This window comes from Camarhynchus parvulus, chromosome Z (genome assembly GCF_901933205.1).
Source record: "Camarhynchus parvulus chromosome Z, STF_HiC, whole genome shotgun sequence".
Classification (NCBI taxonomy): domain Eukaryota; kingdom Metazoa; phylum Chordata; class Aves; order Passeriformes; family Thraupidae; genus Camarhynchus; species Camarhynchus parvulus.
In genome coordinates, this window is record NC_044601.1 from 4,448,397 (window position 1) to 4,475,157 (window position 26,761).

Here is a 26,761-nt window from a genome sequence, read left to right on the forward strand (position 1 = left end):
GAATTTGGCCAAATTTGATTATGCTGATTCCTTCCTATTCAGCACTCACAGGATCTGAATTAAGATTTGTTGTTTAATTATTTTGATGAGGTTCAAAAATTTATAACATGCAAAATGAAATTCATCATCAATGTAGTTGGTCTGTTTGTTCATCCAATTTCATGTGAATTGCAAAAAGCCGCAGTGAGTTGGGAGAGGTTGAGCCCCAAGCATCTGCTGAACTTCTTTCCCTGTGTGAAGGTTATGATAGTGAAAACAAGACTTCTGGTCTCATTATAACTGTTGTGCCTGTAATTGATCAGCTGGTCCATGAGAAAGTCTTAATTTTCGCAGTGCACTTGAGGACGTCAGTATTTCCTGCGCTTGATGTAAACTGTGTTGTATGCTTAGTCATGGGAAGTGCTGCTGAGCCACTGTACATTTATTTGTGATTCTTATGGCTGAGTCTTTACAAAGAAAATTGAAACTTGTATTTACTTTTTTATAAAGTCTCTCTATTAAAAAAACAAACCCAACATGTAAGAACATTCCTTGGGAATTTACCTCAGCTTCATGTAAAGGATTTGGCGCCTCTGCCTTAGCTGCTGTGTGTAGTTCATGCAACAATGTGTATATGAAATAGTCACCATATTAAATACCTGTTCATAGTAGTCAGGAATCTGTCTACAGTGTTATTGGGTACTGTCCTATATTGTGTGTGCATTGGTTACAGTTTTTGTAGATAGAAGTGGTTTTGGGGGAAGCTACAACATAGTGAAAACAAAATGGGAAAAAAAGCCCAAATATAACTATTTACACTGCATAATATAATTTAAAACTAGCCAATCAAAGTCTGCAGAAGGAAAAATATACCCAAAAATGCATTTAGCAAGCATGCCCACTTTGTTGCATGAACTTTTTTTCCTTCTTGTGCTATCTCACAACCCGGGCAGAGCTCCAGATAAACTCAGTGAAACGTTCACGCTGCTGCCCAAAGCAGGTGACAAAGGGACTGAAGTATGAAAGGGCAAAGCCCCAGACAGAAGCTCTTGACTGCCGCTGTCACTGATGTATGCTTTAAATGAAAAACAGACCTCAGTCAGTACTAAAATGGTGAGAAGGGGTAGAGAGTGCCCTGCCTCAGGGTAAGAGCGCAGAACCTCAGGCAAGCGCCAGCATCCCACTGGTATTTTTTTGGGCTGGGACAGCTGGGTGGATTAGGGCTGCTAATTCCTGCTTTGCCTTCTTGCAGGAAAACGGGGAGTAGGGTGTGTGCATTTAGGGGTGAGTGCTCTGGATGTGGTTCCCCTTGGCATAGATGGTGACAGCAGGATGAGGAGACTGTGGCTGTCACCCTGCAGTGGGGGCTCAGGGCTCAGAGAGGGTGTGAGTGGAAGAGAGGGAGAGCTGGGTGAGCTGTTCAGTGTTTTGGCTGGTCCTGGGAATCAGTCCTGCTGCAGGAGCTTGCCACGCATTCCTGTATTTTCAAGCTCCCTTGCGCAATCCAGGACTGGCTGCCAGCACAAACAGCCTCTCAAAGAGTTTTCTAGGATGATTCAATATTTTCCTCTTTTGAGACAGGGCTCTGCTCCTCTTGTGTCCTACTGACAGCTTTGGAAGCTCTCAGCATGGATTTGTTTCTAGGACACTGTATAATTGTGTAATTTGGCAAAAAATAATAGTAGGATTTTGTATAGTATTTCTGGGGGTGTAGTGTGGTGTGGGTGGTTCTCTGTTAAATATTATCCAGTAAGCAAAAGAAATTATTATTATTTTATTTAATTATTTAATTAATTATTTAAATTATTAATAATTATTTAAATTATTATTCTTTTGTTATTCTATTATGCTGAAATTTACTATTCATTAATTTTTGATTGCTGAATAGCTGAAACAGCTAGAATTGCTGTTTGGTGATGTATCTGTAATGTTACTTTTCAGTAATTACTACTCAGGTGTATTTCTGTGTTAACATTCACTTAGTATATAAGTTCACTGGATGTATTCCTATAGGCCCAGTTTTTTTCTTGTAAAAACTTGATCCCTATAGGATCAAGTTTTTACAAGAATTTTCTCAGAAAGTCCTTTTTCTTTTCTATTTTGAGTGATAATAGAAGAAACTTCATTTTCTGTCTCCTTTACTAGTTGTTCAGTTATCGAGTTCATTAGTAAAAATTTCTACAGGAGAACACCTAATATGCACTACTTCCATTTGCTGCCTTTTTGAGTTACAGCTGTTCTCATTTTTAAAAAAGTTAGGCTGACATTACATTTCTTTGAATGTCGAGTAGTGGAATTTCATCAAATGTGTTACACTGTATAGACATGATGACTCTCTGCATGCTTATTTTTCTTTGCAAGCTTTCTGTGTCATTTTTTTAGATGTATTTTGTTATATTTTTTCCATTCTGTAACAGGATTCTGTAAAAGGCCTAATTAAATGAGACTGTACTAAAAGGATTTGCTTTATGATCTCCCTTTTTTCTTTCTGTCTCTCCCCAGTTACTCAGTTACAGTGCAAGAGTCATATCCACATCCTTTTGATCAGATTTACTACACCAGTTGTACTGACATCCTAAACTGGTTCAAGTGCACACGACACAGGTGATGTATAAATCCTAATATTGTCAATTTGCTGATAATTGTTAAGAATCTTGACTCAAAATCAAGCATCATATGTAGGATTTTATAGTTGTAGTGTCCACCCTGTCTAACTGCTGTTATCTGTGTCAGCTGGAAAATGCCTGTCCAAGCAATGTCACATAATTTTTATTAGCAGGTTTTTTGGGTGTACCATCCCATGGAGTGCTAACAGAAAGCAAACAGCTTGGGAAAAACTAAATCCTCCAGACCTTGCAAGGTGTATTTGTTCAGAAATATCACAGGGAACCCTTGTAGCTTGCAGTGTTGTGTTCTGGGGGAAGTGAGTGTATGCTGCTTGAAAGAAAAGTAAAAGGATTTGTTACAGGAAACTTCCTGTGCAAGCAGAAAGCAAGCAAGGATTGAATGATTAAAAACTGGTGACATCTGTAAAGGGCATTTTCCTCAGAGGAATATGCCCATAAGTATGAACCATCACAAGTGAACAAGTCCCCATTCTTTTCCTGTTTTTTGACCATCCATGAACCTAAGGCATGTCAGGAAACCCCTTGGACTCTTAAAATCAGCAACAGATAAATCAAGACAACTTGGAGCACTTTTTTTCTTTTCTTATGACACCTGAATGTTTTTTAAGATGTGTAAGAACACATTGTGTCTTGCCTCTGAACCAAGGTATGTGACAAACACTCCTTCCTCTCTTTAGGATCAGTTACCGCACTGCCTACAGACATGGCGAGAAAACGATGTACAGGCGCAAATCCCAGTGCTGCCCTGGATTCTATGAGAGCAGGGAAATGTGTGTCCGTAAGTTCCGCTTTTTATTATCATTTTTTGGCTTTGAAACTCCTTCACTGTGCTGGTGGGACTCCCCTCTGATGGGTGGCTTGTGGAGGCTGGGTTGCAGGAGCTCAGTTACTCACCAGTGATGCATTTGCAGCTCTCGTTGGAGCCAGCTGGGGCTGAGCAGATGCAGGTGACAGGATGGACGGATTTCAGATTTCTAAGTGGCCAGCCAGCCTTCATGTTCTGGCTAATGATCATGTGGAAAATGCACTGTGCAGACATCAGTGTTTTAAACACAAGGTTTAAAACAAGGGAATTGGAAGTCTTTTCTCCTTGGAACAGACCCCAGCAGATCCTCATGCTGAACCTCTCTTGGGCATACAGAGGTCTGTAACAACTCTTTGGAGGTCTCAGCACCTTTTTTTTGGGTGGCACACACCTCTGTCTCCTCATCTAACCCAAAATTGGGAATATTTGTGTCTGGGGAGTCTGGAGGCAACCTTGGCTCAGTTCTTTCTCTCTCATTTGGCCTTGTGCAGACCTAGGGAGGTCTTAAAATGGTGTTTGATAAGAATATGTTTTATGTCCTGGAATCTGAAAAAAAAAAGCTTTTATCCAAAACATTTTCTGCTTGTGCAAAAGCAAGGTCAAAATATTTTTTAGAAAACTAATCTATCTGATATCAGATTGGCAATTATTTCAGCTTTTTTTTTTTTGTAATATGTGTACATTAAACTTACAAGAACCAATTTCTGACTACATTTGGTTATTATACAGCATGTGTGAATAATGATACTTAATTTTTTTATGAGGTAGAATACTTTTTGAAGTGTGTTACAGTTTGACTCGTGATGTGATGACAGGTGTGATGGTGATTCTCTTACGTGACAACAGCTTTTACACAGCTATAGCATATGTAGTAAATTCATTGTGTTAACACAATGATATTCAGAACCTGAAAAGTTCAAATACCATTGGACATACTAATTTTTTCAGTTACTACATTAAAATATGCCTGATAATGATACTCAGGACATATCTGCTCTGACTTCTGAAGTGATTGTGGAATGCCTTAGACTTTAAATGATGTGAAAATACAGATCCTTCAGTGTAGCTGAGTTTGCATTTATTTGACCTTGGAAGAAAGAGAGAGGCCTTCAGTCTTCATGATCTCCAGCTGGAGCGTTTCCATTGCTGCAATTTTATTTCCATGCTGGGTGGATTATTTTGTTCACCTAGTGGAAGGATGTAGGATGCCTCTAAAAGGCTAAAATCCTTGTGTTGTTGTTGATATTTTGTTGTTTTTTTGTTCCTTTATTTGACTTCTCAATTTAGAAAGGTAAATTAGAAAAGTCTCCTGCTAGATGGTTTTGGTATGACTCAGCATTGGGTGAATTGAAAGTTCATTGCTGCTTCTCAAAAATAATAGTAATCTGTGTTTTACTAGTTGTGCCATTTCATTTCTTCCTGTGGGTTGACAAGAAATTGTATTTTAATTTTAAACCCAACATTATATGCAGTCAGTACTCGGACAGTTTTGTAAGAGTGTAGTAAGTACCAATTCACTTTCACTAAAAGAATGTGCTTTGTGCTGTCCTCATGAAACTCCTGTTTACAGAGGATATAAATAATGCACAAATTTCTCCACTACTGCCAGCACTTCTGTAGAACAGTAGGTTAACTGGAATTCAATCTGTTATTTTACTCTTATGTTTAGACCTGATGCACTTTCTGAGATAATCTAAGTGCAGTTTATGTGCAGATACAAAGGCAGAACAGTAATTCTGTGAAGTTCTGTTAAGGAGCTGACTCCTGGCAGCTCCACCCCAGGCTGAGTGATTGGCTAAATTTCTTATTTATTCCAACAAATTTCCTGCCACTTGTCTGCTACTATCAGTGGCAATCCCCATGAGATTTGGCATGTGAATACTAGGCTTAGCTACAGACTAGAAACTTTTTCAAAAAGTATAATATTTTTTTTAGCATGTTTCTGAAAAGGAAGATTTCAAAGGTTTTAAGACATTTTCCAGTGGCTTTCTTGAGGATGGGCACAAAAGCAAAGTTTGATTGTTCCTGACACCTTGAACATTTACCTCACTTAGTTTCTAACATTGTCATACATTTCTAAGAACCTTAATGGAGAACTATGCCTGTTGAATTTCCTCAAAACATGAAATAGAAAATGCACCATCCATCCTAAGGTATAACTGGATATCGCTTACTTTACTAGCAATTAGCCATCAAACACAGGAAACAAGGATCAAACAAGGGGTATGTTCTAGTGTACAGTGTAAGAGTGAAGGATTTATTTGAAAAAAATATGTTTATAATGTAGTTTAACAGATAATTTATTTTTTCCCACGACAAATGCTCGTTTCAATTAATTTGGAGGAAGTTGGTGTTAAACCTTGCAGTCATTTAATTTATGTGCATAATCACATCCAAAGTATTTCAATTTTATGTTAACTGGTTTATGGCTGGCTTTTCGAAGTGAAAAAGCAACAGATCCTAAAATGCATGCATAAACTTACATCAAAGATAAAAATACATTTTTTCAAGTTTTCTTTTAGCATCAGATAATGAAGGCAAGAGTGTAGAAAAGATCTTGAAAAAACAATAAGGCACAAAAAAAAAAAGGCAAATAAGATGTAAAAGCCAACATGCAGGAGTAAATCCAGATTGCTTTTCATACAATAATTGAGCTTTCCCCTTCAAAAAAAAAGAAGATAGGGCAATTGCTGCCAGGGAGTTTTTGGTGCTTCTTTACACTGGTCAGTAAAAAAAGAAAACCCTTAACATAAAGTTTTTCACCTGCACCTGCATGAAAGTATTTTTTTTAATGCCATGCCAAACAATTCCATAGAAAACCAAGAGAAAGTAGTTCATCTCTTCCTGGTGTTATTTATGTCTTTTCAGCTTCTTCTGGATGATTTTTATGTTGTCCTCACCTCTTTGTAGTTCTGTGTAGTAAGTTTTGGTTCTCTTATCCCCGTGTCCACTGCATTATTTTTTTTTTGACATACGCTGTCTCTTACTGATGTAGGATTCACTTTCCAAGAATCAGTTAGCCCAGAAGGTGTCTGGAGAATAATTTCTTCTGCATAGGGAATAGGTTTTTATGTATATCCAGAATGTGGATCCGTGTTCTGACCGTGGCATGGGGGGCAGTGCAAGGAGCTAGGTCTCGTTTCTTGCAACTTCTTTATTTTTCTGTTCTGCTCCAGCTGTCTCATAGAGGAGGTGGTGGAGCATTGCCTCATTGTATTTAAGGCTCAGTGCTCAGAAATTTGGGCTGGGGATGTTTGCATTCCCTGGGTTATTCCTACAAGTGCTCACACTGCATGTTTACAGTGACCTGCTGTTGCCTCACGGCTTACTGGCAAGGTTTTTCACACATTTGGTTTGTGGAGAGCCTCAGTGCCCAAGGCAGCACTAACTAGGAGGGAATCTTCAAATATACAAGTGAATCACGTCAAGTTACAAGACTAATGGAAAATTGTGATGTATTATTTAAACTCAGTCTTTCCATAGCACATAAATAGGCAACAATGCTCTGTGTTAATGCCTTGCTTCATCAAATGTTTAAAAATTATTATTGTCCCTGTTGATTTCTAATGAAGATCATTTTAATGCACATCTAAAAAGTAGCTTGTTAGAAATAGTTGAGAATGAAAACCAAAGGCAGTAAAAATAAGCAGTTAGTGGCTGGGATCCCATATAATCAAATTTTTTTATTTTATTGATCTTTGTGTGGTTTTCCTTTTTCTTGGACACACTGAATGTAAAGATGACCAATGTGCTTCATCATCTTTAATTGAGAAAAACCCAGAAGTTGCAAGTGTTTTACCTTAATACCTAATTACTCTAGAACATTTTCAATCATTCAGAACCACCGTGATTCATATGTAGCCCCATTAAACTTATTTTTAGCATCTGCTTTGTCTTTTTCCCTGTGATAACTTTATATACATTTATATAGCAGTCAGATTTCCAGTTTCTCTGGAAATGTTGGTACAAAGAAAAATCTCATCCTGTGCACATGTTCTAAGTTTTATTGTTGTTTAAAGTGGAAGGAAATTATTACAGCACATGTATTTTGGAAAATTAGGGGTACTTTGTGATTAATGTGATGACAGCAAATTGTTGCTGGTCAGAGATTTTTCCTCTGAGGTGTATTATGTTCTCTCATTGATAATGCTGGATATCAAAGTCATTTCAGTTTTTTCTTTAGATGTTTCAAACAAAAGGTCTGTTTCAAAGGAAGACTTATCTTAGAAACGTGTTAGCGAATCATAAGAAAAAAAGAAAATAAGTGCACCCTGTTTGGCACTCAGAATAAAGGTTGCAGTGATTCATGAGGTTTATATGTCATGCTTTACTTCAATCACTGCCACTGTTTGTTTATTCTTCAATTGAACTGTGCAATCATTTGGAAAAGTTGATACTAAAATATCGGTGTGTTGCAAATCTTATTTTATCCATGCTGTTCCAAAAGAGCATTTCTTTGGATGCCTGCTGAAGTTCCCCTCTTTTTTCTTGGCATGAGGGTTTGCTGCAGAGTCAGAGGATGGTTGAGGTTGGAAGGGACCTGTTGGAAGTCATCCCATCAGGCAGGGCCAACCAGAGCCTCTTGCCCAGGACCATGGTCAGATGGGTTCCCAACCTGGATCATGCTTTGACTCTTTTTTCATTAAATTTGGACCATTTACTCAGAAGTGTTTGAGTAACACTAACACATTTTTAGCTGGAATCTTCAAACTTAGGAGAAATGGAATAGACTGAAGCAAAATATATTTTTAATAGACGCCACCAAATACACTGGTATTTATTTTGCTTTTGAGAGGTACTTGAGACACAAAAGAACGGGGTTAGGACTATTTTAGAGTATTTTAAAGAACGTTTTTCCTAGTGGTAGGAGTTCTGTAATTGTTTTGTTTTATTCCCTTCTCTGACAGCTCACTGTGCTGATAAATGTGTCCATGGCCGTTGCATTGCTCCCAACACCTGTCAGTGTGAGCCGGGCTGGGGAGGACCCAACTGCTCCAGTGGTGAGTTTTCACCTGCTTCTGCCTGTCTTGTACTCTTTCCATGGTGTTGTCCTCTCTTTTAGACAGATAATCATCAGTTCTGTGCTTGGGCTTTTGCCCTCTGATCAGGGCTTTTTTCTGAGTTATCAGGTTACTCTCTGTAACCTGATTTTCCTTCATTTACTTGCAAACACTGTTCCCACGTAGCAGCACTAATGAGCTTTTTTTTTTTTTTTTGCTCAGAGACATGCAGATTGCACAGTATCTGGAGTAAAGACATAGTTTTATTTTACATGTAAGAAAACCTCACAGTTTTCCTTTTACTAATGTGTGAAATTTGATGGTGCCAAGTCACATTTAAAAGCTATGAGGAAAGCCTTCCTAGCAACTCTGTCCTCCTTTTTCACTCTGACACTGACTCAACCATTTTTCCCTGCGCTCTTCACTCCCTGAACTCTCAATGTCTTTGCATTGTACTCTGGTCAAATTTCTCCTACTTCCTTCTCCTTTCCCTTTGCATGTGAAGGAGATGAGGAGAGTAGTATTGTGCAGAACACAAATCATTATCTTTTCTTGCCTTTGGCTGAAATACAGTTTCTCAGAGTAATTTCCCAATTAATTATAATTCTTTATTTATTCCAGCCTTATGGATATCTTTTTGAGGTCTTTAAAAATGTATTTTTGAGGCTAACATAAAACCACATATTTTTTTACAATCAAGCTCAAGGTGGGTCTCTGCTAGTGATTGAGCAGTTGAAAGAAATGTATTTTAGCCAACAATAAAAACAACTGTATTTACAAGTTAAAGTCCCTAGACCTTGTAAATCTCTAACCAACAAATTGCAAAGATACTACACTGCTAATTTACTTGGTACATGATTCCTATAAAATTAACAACTCTCATTTATCTTCCTTAAAAAAAGGAAATCTTTTTCTCTTCAGTTTTTAAACATGTTGCTATCATAATTCATCTGGAACTGATCTGTTGTTCCAGCAGCATATTTGTTGGCACGAGGAAGAATTTAACTATTTTTAAATTAACTACTACATTTGTTGTGTAGTTTTTGTGTGTTCTTACATAGGATTCATATATAGCTCCAAAGAAACACCCAAGTTTTGCATAAGGCATAAAACTGAAAGAGCCATTGTTCTTTCACAACAGAGTGTTGCTGTAAGACTGGTCTTAATCTGATGTACTGAATTGTCAAAATAAATTGTCAAAACATGCTATCTTTCTTTCTGAAAACCTTACGCATTAAGCTCTTCTGTAACTAATCAAACATGCAGAAGAAATGTGAATCATTAGACAGCACAGATTGCAAAAATACTGTTATTTACTGAGATTTTTCAAGCCTGAAAGTGTGCTTTAGATGAGACAGGAACCTCTAAATCTGTCTTTGGAAGTAACCCTTCCTCTCACAGGATTTCTGTCTGGTATCATTCACTCTGAGGACATGTGCAGCTCTTTTCCTCTGCTTCTTCCTCAGCTGGTTGCTTTTTGTGTACCTTTGAACAGCGACCTCTGGAGAGGCTGGTGATCCTCTGAAGGCTCCTGGGTTACCTGGAACTGCCCAAATTTGTTTGGGATTACTGGTGTAGCCATAGGAGAAGGGGGGTAGGCTGAGGAAGGGGATATTTCTGTGCACGGGCTACAGGAACATTTGTCCTGGGATTTATCCCCTTCTGCGTGGACAAACCTAAGAAAGTTGCTGATTTCAGTCGTTTGTCCTTCTGAGCTTGAGAGCTGATGTTTGCTGCTATCTGTCCATGATTTCCTTGTCTGAAGAGCAACAGCACAGGTCAAACTGAATTGAGGAATAATGGATAGTGTTGGAAATAACAGAAAGTGAGAGGGGCTTGGCTTTCTGAGCTTTCTTGTTGCCCTATGTAAAAGATTTTGATGCTCTGCTTTTAGTTGTATTTTCTGTATGATCCCCAACTTAGTTTTAAGTTTTAGTCGCAGAAAGGTACAATGATAAAAATAAAGATCTTTGCTTTTTTAAAATATTTTTTTTATATAGCAAGTTATTAATTCAGTAGGAATATATGCATGTTGCCCTACTGTAATAATGTCCATCAAATAATAATTTTCATTACTTAACTAAGTGGTGGAACCATATTTGAAAGACAGGCCATTGTCTTTGTAAGGCAGAGGTTCAGGGATTTTATGGCTGCTGATGACCAGATAAAATGCCCTGTCTGAAAAGGAGATATTATTCTCAAAGGGTGAGGTATTAGGCCAACTTCCAGATGCAGTTGTCTGTTCTTTTTCATGGATTCACACATATGGGAAGGAACTGTTCTACCTAGGGACCAAACATTTTGTAAAACTGCAAAATGAAACATTTTCTTCCAAATTGCTGTCCTATCTGTATTGGAATTGTTTATTCTCCTTACAAAGGAATTTTATCTGCAAGTATCTGAGGGCAGATTTAGTCCTGTTACAGCATCTGCCAACCCCCAAACTGATTTTTATCTGTTGTTTCTCAGGAGGGAATAAATTTTTTGGGTGACTCCCATTTCCTTTTGTAGCAAATATTACCTCCTTATTGCTATGACTCCTTGCCAGTTCCTGAATGGTTTAGGTTAGTGGCTGCTCTCAGTTTAGGGAGAGGAGGCCTTAGGTTTGACCAGAGTGCTGAGCCTGTCTTTTTTCAGTGCTCAGTTCTAACCCAGACTATAACTCTGCTCCTCACCACATCCTCTGCCTTTCTGAAAAAATTACATCCCAGCTGAGTGGGAAGCAGGATTGGATCTGTTCTTCAGCAAGGAAAACCTGAGTTGTGGCCTAGCAGTTTTGTTAATTAAATAACGTATCCTTGGGGAACATTTCCTGCATAAGGTGTAATTTTTCTTCAGTTGTTTTCTTTTTATTTAAAGGGAATAGAGTGTATTAGACAGTGAAAGTCAGTGTGAGGTGGTCAAGAAAGTGATAATGTGGATTTATCTGAGAGGAAGCACCACTTGGATCAAGAGATCATTCCTTTGTAGAACATTGCATTCTGGTGGGAGAGATGACAGTCATGCAAAACAATTTATTCTAAAGCAGATTTATTGACTGAACACAATAGTCAGGACAAGGGGGTGGACAGAAGATGTGTTGAGTGAGAGAAGCAAGTCAGTCAGAACAAAATCCATAAGTTATCAGTCCCCCTTTGAAGAAATACTTGTGAATTCCAGGAATATAAATTGGACAGTTCTGGGCTAGGGACAAGTGCAGTATAAACAAAAGTGCACAGAGTACTAAATGTAGGTTAAACAAATAGATTTTATTGAAGAACAAACAAACTGACGCAACTTTTCCCTCCCAAACTAAATTACTGTTTTCTCAAATTTTTAACTGGCACGTGTCTGATTGGGTTGTTTTTAAGAATGCTTTTGAGTACAGGTTGAGAATAGAATAGTCTTCTGAAGAAGTTGTGCTAATAGTTGAATTATCTGCTAATGTCTGTGTAGATGTGGAGGTGATCAAACCCTATTGTACATTTGTAATTTATGTTTTTCTGCCTGTTTTCTGCTCACACTCATACAACACTACTTTATATCTATTTATAAATGTTATTTATTTATATAGTTTATATATATATGATATTATTTATATTATTATCCATATTATAATGGATAATACATGAACCTGGTTGTCAGTTTTGGGTGAGTGGGCAGTTCAGATGGGTGTCCTTTATATCTATTTATAATTTTTATTTATTTATAGATATGAGATATTATTTATATTTATATTATTATCTACATTATAATGGATAATACGTGGACCTGATTGTCAGTTTTGAGTGGGTGTGCAGTTCAGTGGGTGTCCCATCCACAACCAGGACATCCATTTTGTTTTTCTTCTCATGCCTAGCAGTCTGCAGATAATTCCTTCAAAATCAATAGGACACTTTCTGGATAAGCTGGAGCAGAGGCAAAAATCAATATTACACTGACTAGTCTGAAATTGTTATAGCCTTGTGATCCCCTCCAGCTGGCATGAGTGGTAAAGCAAAAAAGGAAGTGACATGTCTTTGGTTTGTGACAATGGGAGTGGGATTCTTCCATTTTTATTGTGCTGAAGTAATCTTGATACTTGTTTGAATCACTGGGATTCAATTTGTAATTTGATTCTGTTGGTGATTAGCAGAGCTTTATTGGGACTATAGTCTGAAGTCACGGGAGTAGAAAAAGTGGCATGAAGACATAATTTGTCTCTGGGGTTTTGTGAAGCATGAGAAGAAAATTGGATTTTTTCCTTAATACATTAAGCTGCAGGTCTTGGGCTTGCACCTCAGAGAAACCTTTACCTTGAAATGGGTTTTATTAAGGTAACTTTTAAACCACAGTAGCTCTGCTACTATCAGATTTCCTTCACAGCCGTGGGTGTTTTGTAAAGTTCGCAAATTCCGTGAAAATCTCGCTGTTTTCTTCATGGGACTTGGCAGATGCAGGCCACGGCAGAAACTGGATCCCTTGGCACTGCTGTGTGTGAGACACTCACGTGAGCCACGGGCAGTGCCAGTTTCCCAGTGCAGCCTGGATTTCCTTTAACCCTGCAGAGGTGGATGTGTGACTTTCCCAAGTGAGGCAGCCCCCGTGGAACCTGCCTGGAACCACCTTGCACACTTTGATGGCACAGAGTCCTCCTAAACTGAGCTTTTTCTGCTCCAGGGCATTGCTTTCCCTTTTATTTTTCCTTTTTTTTTTTCTTTTCTTTTTTTTTTTTTTTTGACTAACGCAGCTTGCAAGATACGCTTAGGGAGTTAGCTCATCCCTGAGTTTTCCAGGCCATCCAGCAGGCTGCAGAAATAAGTTCTGGTTTTAACCACATCCTTGCATTAGGAAGGCTTGGTTCCCAGAACTGGGGAGCTGGTAAACACACAGGCAAAACTGCAGAGTGTCCTGGCAGACAGCTATTTTACTTTTATGGAAAGTGTGGAGAAATAGCTTGTTCAAGTAGTGCAGAGCTGCCCCCAGCCCAGCGCCCAAGCAAAAGTGCCAGCAGGTCACAGACAATCTTAAATTTGACCTGTTAGTATTTAATGTGTCTTCCCTATGTTCACTGCCCATAATTCTTCTGTAATTATTGCTGCTGTAACTTCCCTGACTGACTTCTCCTCAGTTTTTCCAGCTGAACACATCATTTTCCCCTTTAAGGAGGCTGAATACCTTTGAGTTGAGAAACTAATGCACCAGCAAGTCAGATGAGGTGCAAATAGGAAAACCAGATATTAATGGAAGTTGCCATCACCTTCAATTTTAACAGTCACTGCAGTGTCACTGTGGTAGGTGGCATCAAAATTTCCAGGACTACATAGAACCTCTGCTTGCCTGGATGTTCAGTACAGCTATGCATTTGAAATAATAATATTCTTATGTTTAGTATGTCTTTGGTGCTATGAACCATTTTGGTTTGGAGGCCCTAAGGAAATTAATAAGTTTTATGGCGATGTGTCAGAATTTTGCTTGATTACAGTATCACTCTTTAAGCAAAAGTAGAAACAAAAAAATTGCTTTCTACAAAACAGAGTTACTAAATTTACTTAGATTGAGATTTACTTAAAGGAAGGCATTCCAGTAAATGGTGATAGTTTTATTGCTTTGTAAAATTTTTTCTGGACCAGAGAAACTTTTCATTTCTGCTTTTCAACGTTTTGGAAACCCAGTAATTCATACTGTTTGCATAAGCTGATTTTTTGACTAAGGTCTGTGTTGGTTGTTTTTTTCCCTACTAACGGTGCCTAAGTATTTTAAGTGCTGATTTCATTTCAATCTGCCTTATATATTGGTGAACTTATATATTTTCAGTGGCTCGCTTAGTAGGTTTTCAGGGATGTGAGGGATACCATTTGTGGCCAATTAAAAAAAATTTAAGATGACCTTCAAGTCATTGCAAAAAAAAAAAAAAAAAAAAGGAAAGAAAAAAAACTAACTTATGGTTCTACAAGGATATCTGTGCAAAATCAGGTCATGGGAAGGATGTAGTACAAACAGGTTCTTAAAAATTTTCCTGTAATAATAATTATTTTTAACAGGTTTTATCTCAGTAACATGATAAAATGAACACCAACAACCATCTGTGTGTGTTTTCCTTATCAATTATCCATCCTTGTGTTCTGCTGTCCAAAGCACTTTAAAGAGTCTTGGAAATTTATGGCATGTGAAAGGCATATAGTTCCAGTCTTTCATAAGATCTGAAAAACACATTTTCATTGTTCTTCCACTTCACGGATCAAAAGGCTTTTATAAAGTAAACAAGAAAAAAACCCTGAATTAAGTTTAAGCTTAGCGTTTTGAATAAAAATCCTTTCTTATACACAAAACAAAAAGTAACAATGAAAAATATGCCACAGGCTAAAAGGCCTACAGTATTAACAAATGCAATCAGAGAGAAACAAAGGACTGAAAGAAAATTCCAGATCCAATAGAAATGGCATTCTGGAAAAAAAAATTCCATGCATTTTTGTGTCTGGGATGTAGGTAAAGTAGGTCTTTTACTAAAAGACATTGGTATTTTATAATTAGTATGAATGATTCTGTGAAGGAAAAATAGAAGTTTTTATTAATATGCATGTGTCATTTTCATAGCATTTTGAAATTACTAGAACAGAGCAAAATAAAAAAAATTATATGGAGAATAATCCATGGTTTTATGAAATAACACGTTGAAGGTTTTCAACAGGATGTTTTTATTCTAGTTTTCAGAGTAGCTGGCTTTGTTTCCTGGCTTTTTTGACTCATCTCTGAAGTTTCTGTTTGCCATGTTCCACATTTGCTGTACAGGCTGACAGACAGGCTGATGTCACCAAGATGTTAATGCATCTGGTCAAATTTCAAACACACTTTGAATATTTATAGCTTTCAAAATCAGCAGGAATTTACTTTTACTCAGATTAAATTCCAGTTGGGAGAATTATTATCTGTTTCCTACCCTGCAGAATTATCCTAAGGGAAACAAGAGCAATCCATTTAGATCTGCAGATGGAAATAGCAGAGAGTAGTTTCAAGAGCACTCTCTAAACTTTCCAGTAGGTGTTATGTGAGTATGATCAGTGATAACATCCATATTTTTGTCTTTTTTTTCCTTACAAAATCAACAGATTTCCCTTCTGTTGGCTCTTGGAAGTCACACCTTGGGGCATGCCCAGGGATTAGCAATCTTGTTTGTAGTAAAGAGACTCCCAGTGGAGTGCTCCTTTGGATAAATCAAAGTTTTCTCAATATTGTTCTTTTTTTACTCACACTGTCTATGGTTGGCCATCTGTGACGGAAGGGAAGAACAGGGAAGGATGTTGAAGCTGTGGGCAGCTCCAGTTTGTTTTACATGCTGAAACAAGGGAAATCACCTTTCCCTTACTAAAAGCTGTAATTGCTTGAAACTTTCTGAAGGATCTGTGTTGGAAGTTTTGAGGGCAGAGAGACAGGAATATGTATTTGTGCCAGTGTTAGGTTACTTTAAATTTATACTTCACAATATTGCATTCCAAGGGAGGGAGTATTTACTCCCTGCTGTCTGTGGTGGGGAGTTTTGTTTTCAGTTTTTTTAAAAGGCCATAAAAATACATAAGCCTAATGAAGTGATAAGAATCTCCTCTGTTTTCAAACAGTGGTATGTATTTCCAGGAACACACTGCAATGTGTCTTGTGTAAAGATGGGTAAGATAGACTAAAATCTCATTTAGTTGTCTTGGTACTACATATGAGAGACCTGCAAGAAACTGACAGCAAGGGCTGTAAATCTTAGTTTTGCTGTAGTTCTTCTCCCTCCCCAATGGTAGAAAAAGAAGTGATCTTTAAACATAGCATTGCAATAAACATTGTCTGGCTTGACTATGAAATTATAAGAGGTCTTTCTTCTGAACTGTTCTTTGGCTTGATCTGATAGCCTTATTTGTGTATTATAGGTCAGCCTTTAGAGAAGTGCAGAGTTTTAGGTGATCAAGGTGGGTTTATCAGGATGAACTGGGAATTGTTTGAAGTTTTTTTGTTGCCCTTTAATGAAATCAACATTTTTAAGAAGCAGGAAAAAACCTTACAAGCATGTGACCATATTTAGTTAAAAGTGTTTTTTGTTTATAAAGACCAATAAAGTAGTTGCCAAATTCTACCCATGTGTTCCAGATTGTTAGGAAAAAATCATCTACAAAGATAAATTAAAATATCAGAGCTCCAGACACCCCAGTTTGTAAATTACAAAAACCGTTTGCACAAAACCACATTTAACCCAGCACAATAACAATGTGCATTACAGTTATTTTACAAGGAAATCATTTGCTATGCAGGACAACTTTACGTCTTCAAAGATGCTACAAAAGGCCCCAAATTGGTAGCAGTTTCCATCACAGTTTTCAGTTTTTTCTCAAAGATTGTTCTTTTACCATTGACTCCTTAAGCGTCTCCCTATTTCTCGAATCACTTGGCCCTCAGTGTCAGCAAGAATTTTTATTCTGGTAGACCTGCATAGTCTTGGAGATTCTTACCACAGTGCTCATGTTAAATAGAATTTATGCAATGCAGTGCTCTTATTCCAATTCCTGCTTTTGCTCAACAAAGCAGAGAGCAAAGTTCTCCTTTGGTGTCTGTGGCATTGTGTGATGTGCACAGTGCATACTGTGGTGACAAAAAAAAAGATATTCCCAGATGAATAATAAAAGGAAAATATTATAAGAGGATGTGACATTAATACCGCAGTGTTAAAAGTGGTGTTTATGTGTATTTTGTTTTTTCCCCTACAGCATAAGGTGAAGGCAGAAAGGACCCTGTGAATATGATACAAAAGCTGACAGAGAGACTAACTAATTCTTCTGTTTAAAACATAAAAAATACCTGAGGGTGAATATAATGTGTGAAAGGCAATGAGCGCCTTTTGTAAAGCAGGTGTTCTGTGTAAGACAGAGCAACAATAAGCCAGTTCTGTAGGATCAACACAGAAAATTAATACTGGTTTCCTGGCTGGGTTTGGCACCTCTGAGTGGTTCAGGCTTTGATTGGGGCTGAGATACACCAGCCCTGTGCTGAAATAAATCTGAACATTCCCTTGTCTCTGTGCTTTGCTCCCCTTTCCCCTTTTGCTGACAGAGATGGTATCACAGCTCTGCATCTGTTAGAAAATCGGTGTATGAGGATTTTGCAGGTGCCCGCTTGTGGTGTGTGCCTGTGACCTGGGTGCAGCCAGCACAGCTCTGCTCATTAAACTACTGCTGACACTCTGTAACATGGCAATAGTCATTAACTAACTCCAGGAATATCCAATTCCACCAAATTAGCAGATATATGTGACTTTCAGACCAGCTTTCTCAGCGTTTGAATCCTAGAACTAGTCTGATGTAATAATTGTATAAAAGTAATCCAGACTTGCCACAGGAAATATTTCTACCTTTTGCCTTTTTTTGTAGTAATAAACTGAGCATCAGTTTCTGACAAATCACTCTGATTTCCTATGGAGAATTTTATTGATGATCAGTCAGGGGAAATAGAGGTAAAAAGACCTGATTTATCCATCTCATTCAGTATTATTATTTATTCCCCTTAATCCTGCACATTTCTCCACAGTTCTGCCCATAAGTCACAGGTGGATGGAAAGCTGGTGACAGACCTTGTGTGAAGGGTTGTGGCAAAACTGCACCGTGCTGGGGCCACCACTGGAATGTAATGAAAGATTGAAAAGTCAATGTTTGTTATTCACCTGATCATTGCCGGGAGAGTGGTCCTGAGGCTGGGTGTTTGCCAGCCATAGGATGTGCTTTTATTTTAATGATTTCCTGCAAACATAGTGAGAAGGTCATGCCAGGAAACTAATTAATGGTTATGCACTGGGCAGTGCATCCTGCCCAAGTGAGGCTGGGTGCTGGATGAAGGGGCAGATGCTTGGTAGGAGCAGTTGCTGGGCCCTGTGGCTCTCAGACTCGTTGCACTGAGTGTTCAGGAAGCTGCAAAAATACTGCTGGCTGCACCAAATACCCCATTCCCAGCAGCTGGTGAAAGAACACCACCTCTCACTTACCAGCCAAGAATAAATCTCTTGCCAGTCCCTTCTTTGTAGCAAGGGCATGTTCTGGCTGCCTCCATCCTTGCCTGAGCTCTGCCCTGGAACAGTTGTGGTGTAGCAATCAGTCTGAATTCTGCTGTTTATCAGATGTGTCTGGAGAGGGCCTTTTGGGTTTTGGTTGTTTTTTAAAAAAATAAATTATTACTATTACTTGTTTTATTTATTAATTAATATTTCCATGGGGAATGGCAACATTTGAAATTTTGCCTGAAATGAAGACTTTCATCTGAATGTAGACTAATGTGTTAAAAAAATATATAGATATAAAAATTTAGGGGTTTCTGCTCTGTCATGATAGAACCCATGACTGTCTCAGGCGTCTTGACAGCCATACATGTATTTTTTATACCCAAAATAGCTAGTTTCCTGCCCGGTTGAGCAGGAGGATTACATGTTCTACTCTATACAGACATGTTGAAAATGTTTAAAGTTATCATGGGGCAAAAGGCAATTTGAGAGATGCAGTGTGCTGTTGGCAGCAGTGTTTCACAGAGCTGTTGTAGGCCTGTTGTTTGTCCGCAGCAAAACCCACACATCTTTAAGGACAGAAGCCAGTAATAAGATGGGCAGTTGTCCTTACAGCCCAGCAGCATTGCTGGATGTTTATAATACATAACACCGCTTTCTGTTGCTCTCTGTTTTATTGTGTGTAAGTGCTCACAGTATCTCCATTTATGGATGCATGTTCTAGTGACCTATACTGGGGGTGGGGGGGGGAAAACCAACCTTAAGGAGTGGATTCTTGAAAAGACCCTAATTCCTTTTTGTTAGTGTAGCCTGGGTGAACAGCTCTTACAGCTGAATAATTCCTACCCCGAGGAGCATTCTTGAATTACTTTGCATTAGTCTAGGAAAGTGTGGCTGTTCTCTGCCTGGCTTTTTTGCCCCAGGAGAAGACTGGGAGAACAATGGTTGTCAGTCTCCAAGAGGAGAGCCTGGGCTTACAGTCGCTGCAATTGAAGCTTTCCCATTGTGCTGCTGTTATCAACAGAACATAAAAATAAAATCAGATCATTTGACCATATGATTAACACATTCCTGTTGAACTCCAGGTGACCCTAATCTCCTGGCTCTTTACAGAACCTCCTGTGTTTCTTAGGATAAAATTTCTTCCTTAACATTGAGTTCTTCTTTTGATGCTGAAATACCCTCTGAATGGTTTGCTTATAGGGCTTTAATGGGATGCATTGGGGCAGACAAGAAAAGATGGATTTGAGTGATCATAAAGACGCATTGGATAATCAAATTTGTAACATCCAGATGAAGTTTAACCACATACTTGTTAATTTCCTATTGCTTGGTGAAGTGCTTCTTGTGTTTTCTTTTGCCCTGTCAGTGTATTTGAAGATTGCAAAGGAAATATTTGCAATTACATGAACAAGTAGGAATTCTTTGATTTGCCCAAAATCATAAGTCTACCCTGAGCAAGCTTTGCAACTTCCTTGTGGGATTAAGAGAGTTGTTGGTGGATTTTGACTACATTTTTTAAGTTAGCTAGGCTTCCCTCTGTAAAGGGAAGCTCATGGCTTGATGGTGGAGAGTTATAGTGAAGTGTCACAGACATGTTTTATGGAAAATCCTTTCCTTAGGATTTTTCCTCCTGAGAAGCTGAAAGGCCTCAGGAACAAAATGTAAGCATTGATTATCTGCTGCTGTGGAATGCAACAGGTGGATCTGTCATTGGTCTCATGTGGTTGTTTCTAATTAATGGCCAATCACATTCAGCTGGCTTGGACTCGCTGTCTGAGACACAAGCTTTTGTTATCATTCTTTATTATTCTATTCTTAGCTAGCCTTCTGATGAAATCCTTTCTTCTAATCTTTTAGTATAGTTTTAATATGATATATATCATAAAATAATAAATCAAGCCTTCTGAAACATGGAGTCAGATCCTCGTCTCTTCCCTCATCCTCGGACCCCTGTGAACACTGTCACAGTGAAGAGCTTTGAGAATTAAGAGATTTGAACTTGTATTTAGTTTTCAGCCTCGTGTTTATAATGTTGGCTTTTCTCGAGAAGAATAAATTGCATAAATCACAGAAACAAAGTCTGATCTGCCTGCCACAATCCTTAAGTCTTGGGTAAATGGTTGTTAATTGCTGCCCCGAGATGTGCAGGATGTCTCTGTTTCAGCCCGTGCGGCTGAAGACCAAGTCAGAGCTCTTCACTTTTCGGTCTTGAGGTTATTTATTAATTCTTATCTATAAAATTTTCTTTCTGCCCAGCTGACGTCTGCTTAGCAAGGCAGCCACAGGCACTCTGACTGCCCCTGAGGCGGTGTTGTCTTTTTATACTACAAACTGCTTACAACATATTTACAATTACTTTCCAATACCTATCACCTATGTTAGACAGGTTCTACTCTAAACCAATCCCAAAATGCCAACATCACTGCAGAAAATGCAGAACAAGAACAAGAAGAAGAACAAAAAGAAGAAGAAGAACAAAAAGAAGAAGAAGAAGAAAGGCTAGACATGCCCAGATTCCTCCATCTTGTCCCCATAACCCCCATACCAAAAATCCTAAAATTCCACATTTTCACCCTGTGATAATTTTATTATTACACCATTCAAACCTCTGTGACTTTCATGTCCTCATGCAAAGCTGGTAACTTGCTCCACGGGTCATAATCAAACCCATAGGTGTTCTGGGCTGCATGCCAGGGTCTCTGAGCCCCCCAGTGGGGACCTCAGCAACTCTGGACACCCGGAGGGATGTACTGAGTTCCGACACTTAAGGACCAAGAAGTAGAAACCATTCCCCTTCCATAACTTCTTTCTTATTGCTGCCCAGCCAACTCACTGCGCTGTCACCACAAAAACTCGTTCTAAAACTTTTCTCCCTCTGCCTGTTTAGCGTGCGACAGCGACCACTGGGGACCTCACTGCAGCAGCCGCTGCCAGTGCAAGAACGGGGCCCTGTGCAACCCCATCACGGGGGCCTGCCACTGCTCTGCAGGCTTCAAGGGCTGGCGCTGCGAGGAGCGCTGCGACCCCGGCTCCTACGGCAACGACTGCCACCAGAAGTGCCAGTGCCAGAACAGAGCCGCCTGCGACCACGTCACCGGCGAGTGCCGGTGTCCCCCCGGATACACCGGCGCCTTGTAAGCAGTGCCCGTGTTGTGGGTTTTTTTGGGGTGTTGGAGAGTTTAGATTCCATTTAGATTCTCCATTCTGAGCTGGGAGGTTTGGGCAAAGCCATGTTGCAGGGTGCGTTTAGGTGTGCGGCCAAGAGGAAAAAAACCCTTGATCCAGATGGGTAAAAACGCACAAACAGGAGCAGCAGAGGGTTCTTTGTGGCTGTCAGTCGGGCCACAGGTTTGGGAAATGGCATTGAATTATGGAGTTGTTTGGCCTTGGTCATTCCAGACCTGTGTGAGCAGCAGGGAATGAGTGCCAAACTGTGTGTAAAGAGGTGCCTTGGGAAGGAGTAATTCCTAGAATGCCAGGTCTGTTTCCTTAGATCCGTTGTGTGGGTGCCGCACAACGCCCGGGGCGCATCTCTCTGCTCTGTGCTCCGCGCTTTTTGGCTGGAAGAGCTGATGATGATAGCACTGGAAACAAAGCTGGGGCCTGTGGTAACGGGTGTCTGTGCTGTCCCCACCCTGTGCACAGCTGTGAGGACCTGTGTCCCCCCGGGAAGCACGGCCCACAGTGCGAGGAGAGGTGCCCGTGCCAGAACGGAGGCGTCTGTCACCACATCACCGGGGAGTGCTCCTGCCCGCCGGGATGGATGGTAAAAAAAATGCTCCCTGAAACCCCCACAGCCCCCCCAGAACTTCCATATTTGTACATCTCGACAGGGGGAAAAAAAAACAGGGTAGCAAACGAGGATAGCAAATGTGGTCTGCTTGTAGCCAGGAGTAATGAGAAACATATTTTAGCATAGGGGACTGAAATAAAATGCTTGCGAAACCATCTGTTACCGAAAACGCTCCAGTTCTGCACTGCCTTTTTAACTGTATCAGATTCTGGGAAGCAAAAGACATGAATTGTGATGTGACAAGGCAATATCCTTTAGATCTTGCCTGGGAGTCTTTGGTTTCTGTTTGTAGGTTGATATTACAGGGAGATGACATCATTTTGTTTATTAATAGTGCAGTTTATGCCTGTTTTTTATGTCCAATGTGCAAGGAAAAAAGCCCAAAACCTCTGCTAGTGTGTTCACTGTTGGGGAGGAGATGGGACATCAGATCTTTGACATTATCTTTAGGCTTCCTTCCCTTTTATCAAAGGGTAGGGAATTAAGACCTGACCTTGCAACTGCAAATTACCTTCACTTGCTATCAAGCTGCCTGCTCTGAGTTGGAAAATAATGCAATTTGAAGGTGATCAAGGCCCAAATAAATTCTTTAAGTGCATTTGCTGATAATATTGATCATGAGCATTTGACAATACTTTCCATTTGAATGTTTCTTTTGTGTGAAAATTCATATTTACTGATAATTTAATTACATATTATATTATACTGAGAATAAGCTGTGGCAGAGGCCAGTTTTTCTCCAAGTAGAGAGCATGCTGTAAAATACAATCTCTGGTTGTGAGATTCAGTAGTGCACCTGACTACCCAGCTTGGAATATGGCCATTTTTACTTTCTATTGCATTTCATGCTAGAAGAGCAAAATTATTGGTCATGGAATACAAATGTTTGCATAAATTCTTGACTCCCCTTTATCTGCCTAAACAGAGCTACTAAAAATGAAGCAGTGAGGAAAACTTGATACTCCTAGTGTGTGTGTTAATTAATACATGACTGTTTAGACCTTTGACTAATTTTCCATTCCAAGTAATTATTTAAGTATAAGTTTTCATTTTAGAAGTTTCAGTTTCGTGAAACACTGTTTTGTCAGTGTAACCTTTTTTTTTTTTTTTTTTTTGTAGGGGAGGTTTAAGGTAGCCAGGTGCAAATTCTGCGGTGTCTTACATTAGATGAAATACCTGGGTGTCTTTTGTCTGATGAATTGCCTGTAAATACCTTTTTCTTGAAATGGTTTCTTAAAAGTCTTGGGTTCTGATGTTTCCCTCACCACCCAGGTGCAATTAATTCCAAGGATGTAAAAGGCAGTGCAGAAATTCAAAACCCATTGAAAGGAGCAATCATGCTACTTAAGCTTTTAGGATGTGCTGCTTTAAGTGAAATTGCAAACAGCTTTTTCATTCATCAAAAAAAAAACCCAAAAACTTACCATAAAGTAGAATAATTGGGGCATTAGAGCAGCTGCTGATTCTTACACCTCTATTCACTGGAGGGCATTCCTGGGTATATTGATATATAGTACTCCTGGTAAATAAATTGGGAAGAGATTGACATCAGTTAGTCTTTTATGTGTCAGTGTTTTCACAGGTGCTTAGAGAGAGTGTTTTTTATGAATGTTTTACTTCCAACATGGAAATCCTAGAAGATTATTCCTCCAGTGCTGGAACATGCCCCACATTTAAAGCTGGAGAAGGGTCTGGCATTTCCAAGATCAGCACTGGGAGAGTAATACAGCATGTCCTTGATCTTCCTTCACTTCTTCCTTGTCCATTCAAGCTTCAGTCCCAACCCTAAGACTTCTCTTCTGCGCTCCCAGGGCATGGTCTGCGGTCAGCCTTGTCCTGAGGGTCGTTTTGGGAAGAACTGCTCCCAGGAGTGCCAGTGCCACAACGGAGGCACCTGCGACTCGGCGACGGGCCACTGCCACTGCAGCCCAGGCTACACGGGGGAACGGTAAGGAAAACCCATTCCTGCCAGGCTGCTCAGCCTGGAGGGCTCTGCTACAGCAGGGCAACTTCAGAAGCTGGTAGGAGGAGCAGTGGAAGCATCTGAGATATGATTGAAAATGCTGATTTTGGTGATGAAATGTTTGCTGCCTCACTCAGCTGAGGCCGGGTTGCAAGTTGAAAGTCCATGTGAAAGAACACTTCCTGTGAAGGAGCTGCTGGGCTTCACTGTTTGCCTGGCACTTCTTGTGAGTCTTCCTCCCTTGGAGTGTCGTGCAGAATGGTGCAGCCTGCGCTGTGGTGGAGGGGTGAGGAGGGAGGCTCGTGGGTTTGTGCAGATGTCTGGCACTCACGGCAGCGAGGGAGGCTCGTTCAATCCCTCTTCAAAGGCTGCAGGCTGGAGGGTTGTCTCCTAAAAATGCCCTGCTCAAATGAGATGAAACATTTCATTTTCTGATGGCTGTTAAGTCAGCTTTGGCAGATTGGAAAGATAGTAGAGTGAGACATCACTTTTGAAGGCAGTGGAAAGTGATGAAAGAACATTTTCCTGCGTGTATTTTAAGCAGCACACAACTCATTTTCAGGAGTCAGCAGCAGCCTGATCACTGGGGTCAGTCCAGGGGATCCCTGCCAGCAGCTGTGGGCTTTGTAACCGTGTGCACTCCTCACACCAGCGTTCACAGGACGTGAGAAGTGCTCTGCCAGATATAATGTGGAAAAAGGCCTCAAGAAGAAGAGGAATAATTAGCCCAGAGACATTTGCATGCCAAAGTTATATTTGTGTCTGTGGAGAAACAGTGCAGAAGGTGGTAGATGTATTTAGGCTGACATAGACAGGGGCTCCAGGGAAAATCAAAGGAGTAACCACACAAGTGTCTACACACTGGTGTTTCTAAAAGTAATTAAATTTTTCGTATTGTAATAATTTAAATCTGACTTTCATCTGAAATGCCTTACAGTTTGCAGCATTTTGATCACTTTTGCAGATCTGAGCCTCCTTCTTTTCCTGCAAAAGAGGCTGTATTTTCAATTCTTTCATTTTTCGAGATGGTTCCAAGGGCAGGAAGGAGTCAGTGGCAAGGTTATTATTTAAATAAGGACCTGGTCCTTATTTCATGTCAGAGAGCTGCATGGGCACTGTCTGAGTAGCCCATACACACCTCCTCCAAAGAGATGGGTTTTGCAAGTTAAATTAAAAAAAAAAAAATCTGGGTTAAATTTTTTCTGCTTTGGCTGAGGTTCCTGGTTGCCATTTGAAGAAAATTCTTTCATAGCTTTATTTGTATAACTTCATCAGGACACATTGATGCAGGATAATTAGCTCTATTATTATGCTGTTAGTTCAACTATTATACTACACCTCAGGAGGAAAGAAGATTTTATTGATAAAAAGTTAGGACAGAGTTACAAATACCTTGAAACTTCTGGGTATCAGCCTCAGATTGAGAAAAGTACTGCGGAAGCATGAAACAAACATGTCTACTCATTTTACTTCAGTCAGAGGGCTTTGCTAATTTCTGTTACATTTTGCAGTTCCTTGTATCATGTGTCTTTGAAATTCTCATGTAATGAGAAAACAAACCAAAACAAAAAATGTTTGTAAGATTTATAAGAAAATTTATAAGAAAAACAGAAAAAGAAAATAAATAAAACTATTAATAATGTGTTATATTATCAAGTAGTATTTTTTACAACCTGTAACTTGACTGGCATTCAGAATTTAACAATTCCTTTTTAGAACACATGAAAGACAAAGCTGAAAACATCAAACTCATAAGACATAGAGAAATGAAATTGGTATCCAGAAGATCATTAGTTTATGATCTTGCAAATTTGAGAAGCAGGATACTGAAATTTTATTTTCTAGTAGTCAGATTAAAGATAGAGACTGATCTTTAGGTTAAACAATGTGTTCCATCTATGAAAAATTAAGGAAATTAGTCTTTTGGCTGAACAGATTAATTTATGTCTGTTGTCTATCTTCTCAAAACTCTGTGAATGAGAAAGGAAAAGTTTGGTGAAGTCTCTTTCTTAAGATGTATTTTCCTTAAGCAGCAACAAAAAACACTGCTACTTCCCCATGTGGGTTAAACTCAAATCTTTACTGATTTTCATTTTCATCTGTCAGAAAAATGAGATGAAAAGAAGGGGTTTGATCTCCTGAAGGTTTCTCCAAGTTACACAGATTCTTTCTCTTATTTAAGTGGCACTTTTGACCGTAGAAGACATTCCTCATAAACCAAATTTCCTTTGAACTTCCAGAAGCTGTCATTTATGGGAAATATAACAAATGTTTTGTTTGTTTATTGTTTGTTTGTTTGTTTTACCTCACAGGTGCCAGGATGAGTGCCCAGTGGGGAGCTACGGGCTGCTTTGTGCAGAGACCTGCAAGTGTGTGAATGGTGGGAAGTGCTACCACATCAGTGGTGCCTGCCTCTGTGAGCCAGGCTACACGGGGCAGCACTGTGAAACCAGGCTCTGCCCCGAGGGGATTTATGGCCTCAAGTGTGATAAAAAGTGTCCCTGCCACATGCCCAACACCTGGAGGTAGGCTTTGCACCCTCTACCCTGCTTTGGTTTTTTTTGTTCCTAAACAGAACACAGAAATCCAAATATAACCTGAAAAGGGGT

The 26,761-nt window shown here is 39.4% G+C and overlaps 1 protein-coding gene across 3 annotated transcripts in view; it reads left to right on the forward strand.

The window, feature by feature from the left end:
- The window catches only part of MEGF10 (multiple EGF like domains 10), an 86,123-nt gene that overhangs the window by 19,304 nt on the left and 40,058 nt on the right, over positions 1 to 26,761 (forward strand). For all 3 annotated transcript variants that reach the window (XM_030968399.1, XM_030968398.1, XM_030968400.1), the window contains exons 3-9: positions 2,482 to 2,583; positions 3,284 to 3,384; positions 8,319 to 8,411; positions 21,284 to 21,530; positions 22,042 to 22,162; positions 24,001 to 24,137; positions 26,465 to 26,677. In XM_030968399.1, the coding sequence (XP_030824259.1) occupies positions 2,482 to 2,583; positions 3,284 to 3,384; positions 8,319 to 8,411; positions 21,284 to 21,530; positions 22,042 to 22,162; positions 24,001 to 24,137; positions 26,465 to 26,677 (1,014 nt within the window). The remainder of the gene's footprint in view (positions 1 to 2,481; positions 2,584 to 3,283; positions 3,385 to 8,318; positions 8,412 to 21,283; positions 21,531 to 22,041; positions 22,163 to 24,000; positions 24,138 to 26,464; positions 26,678 to 26,761) is intronic.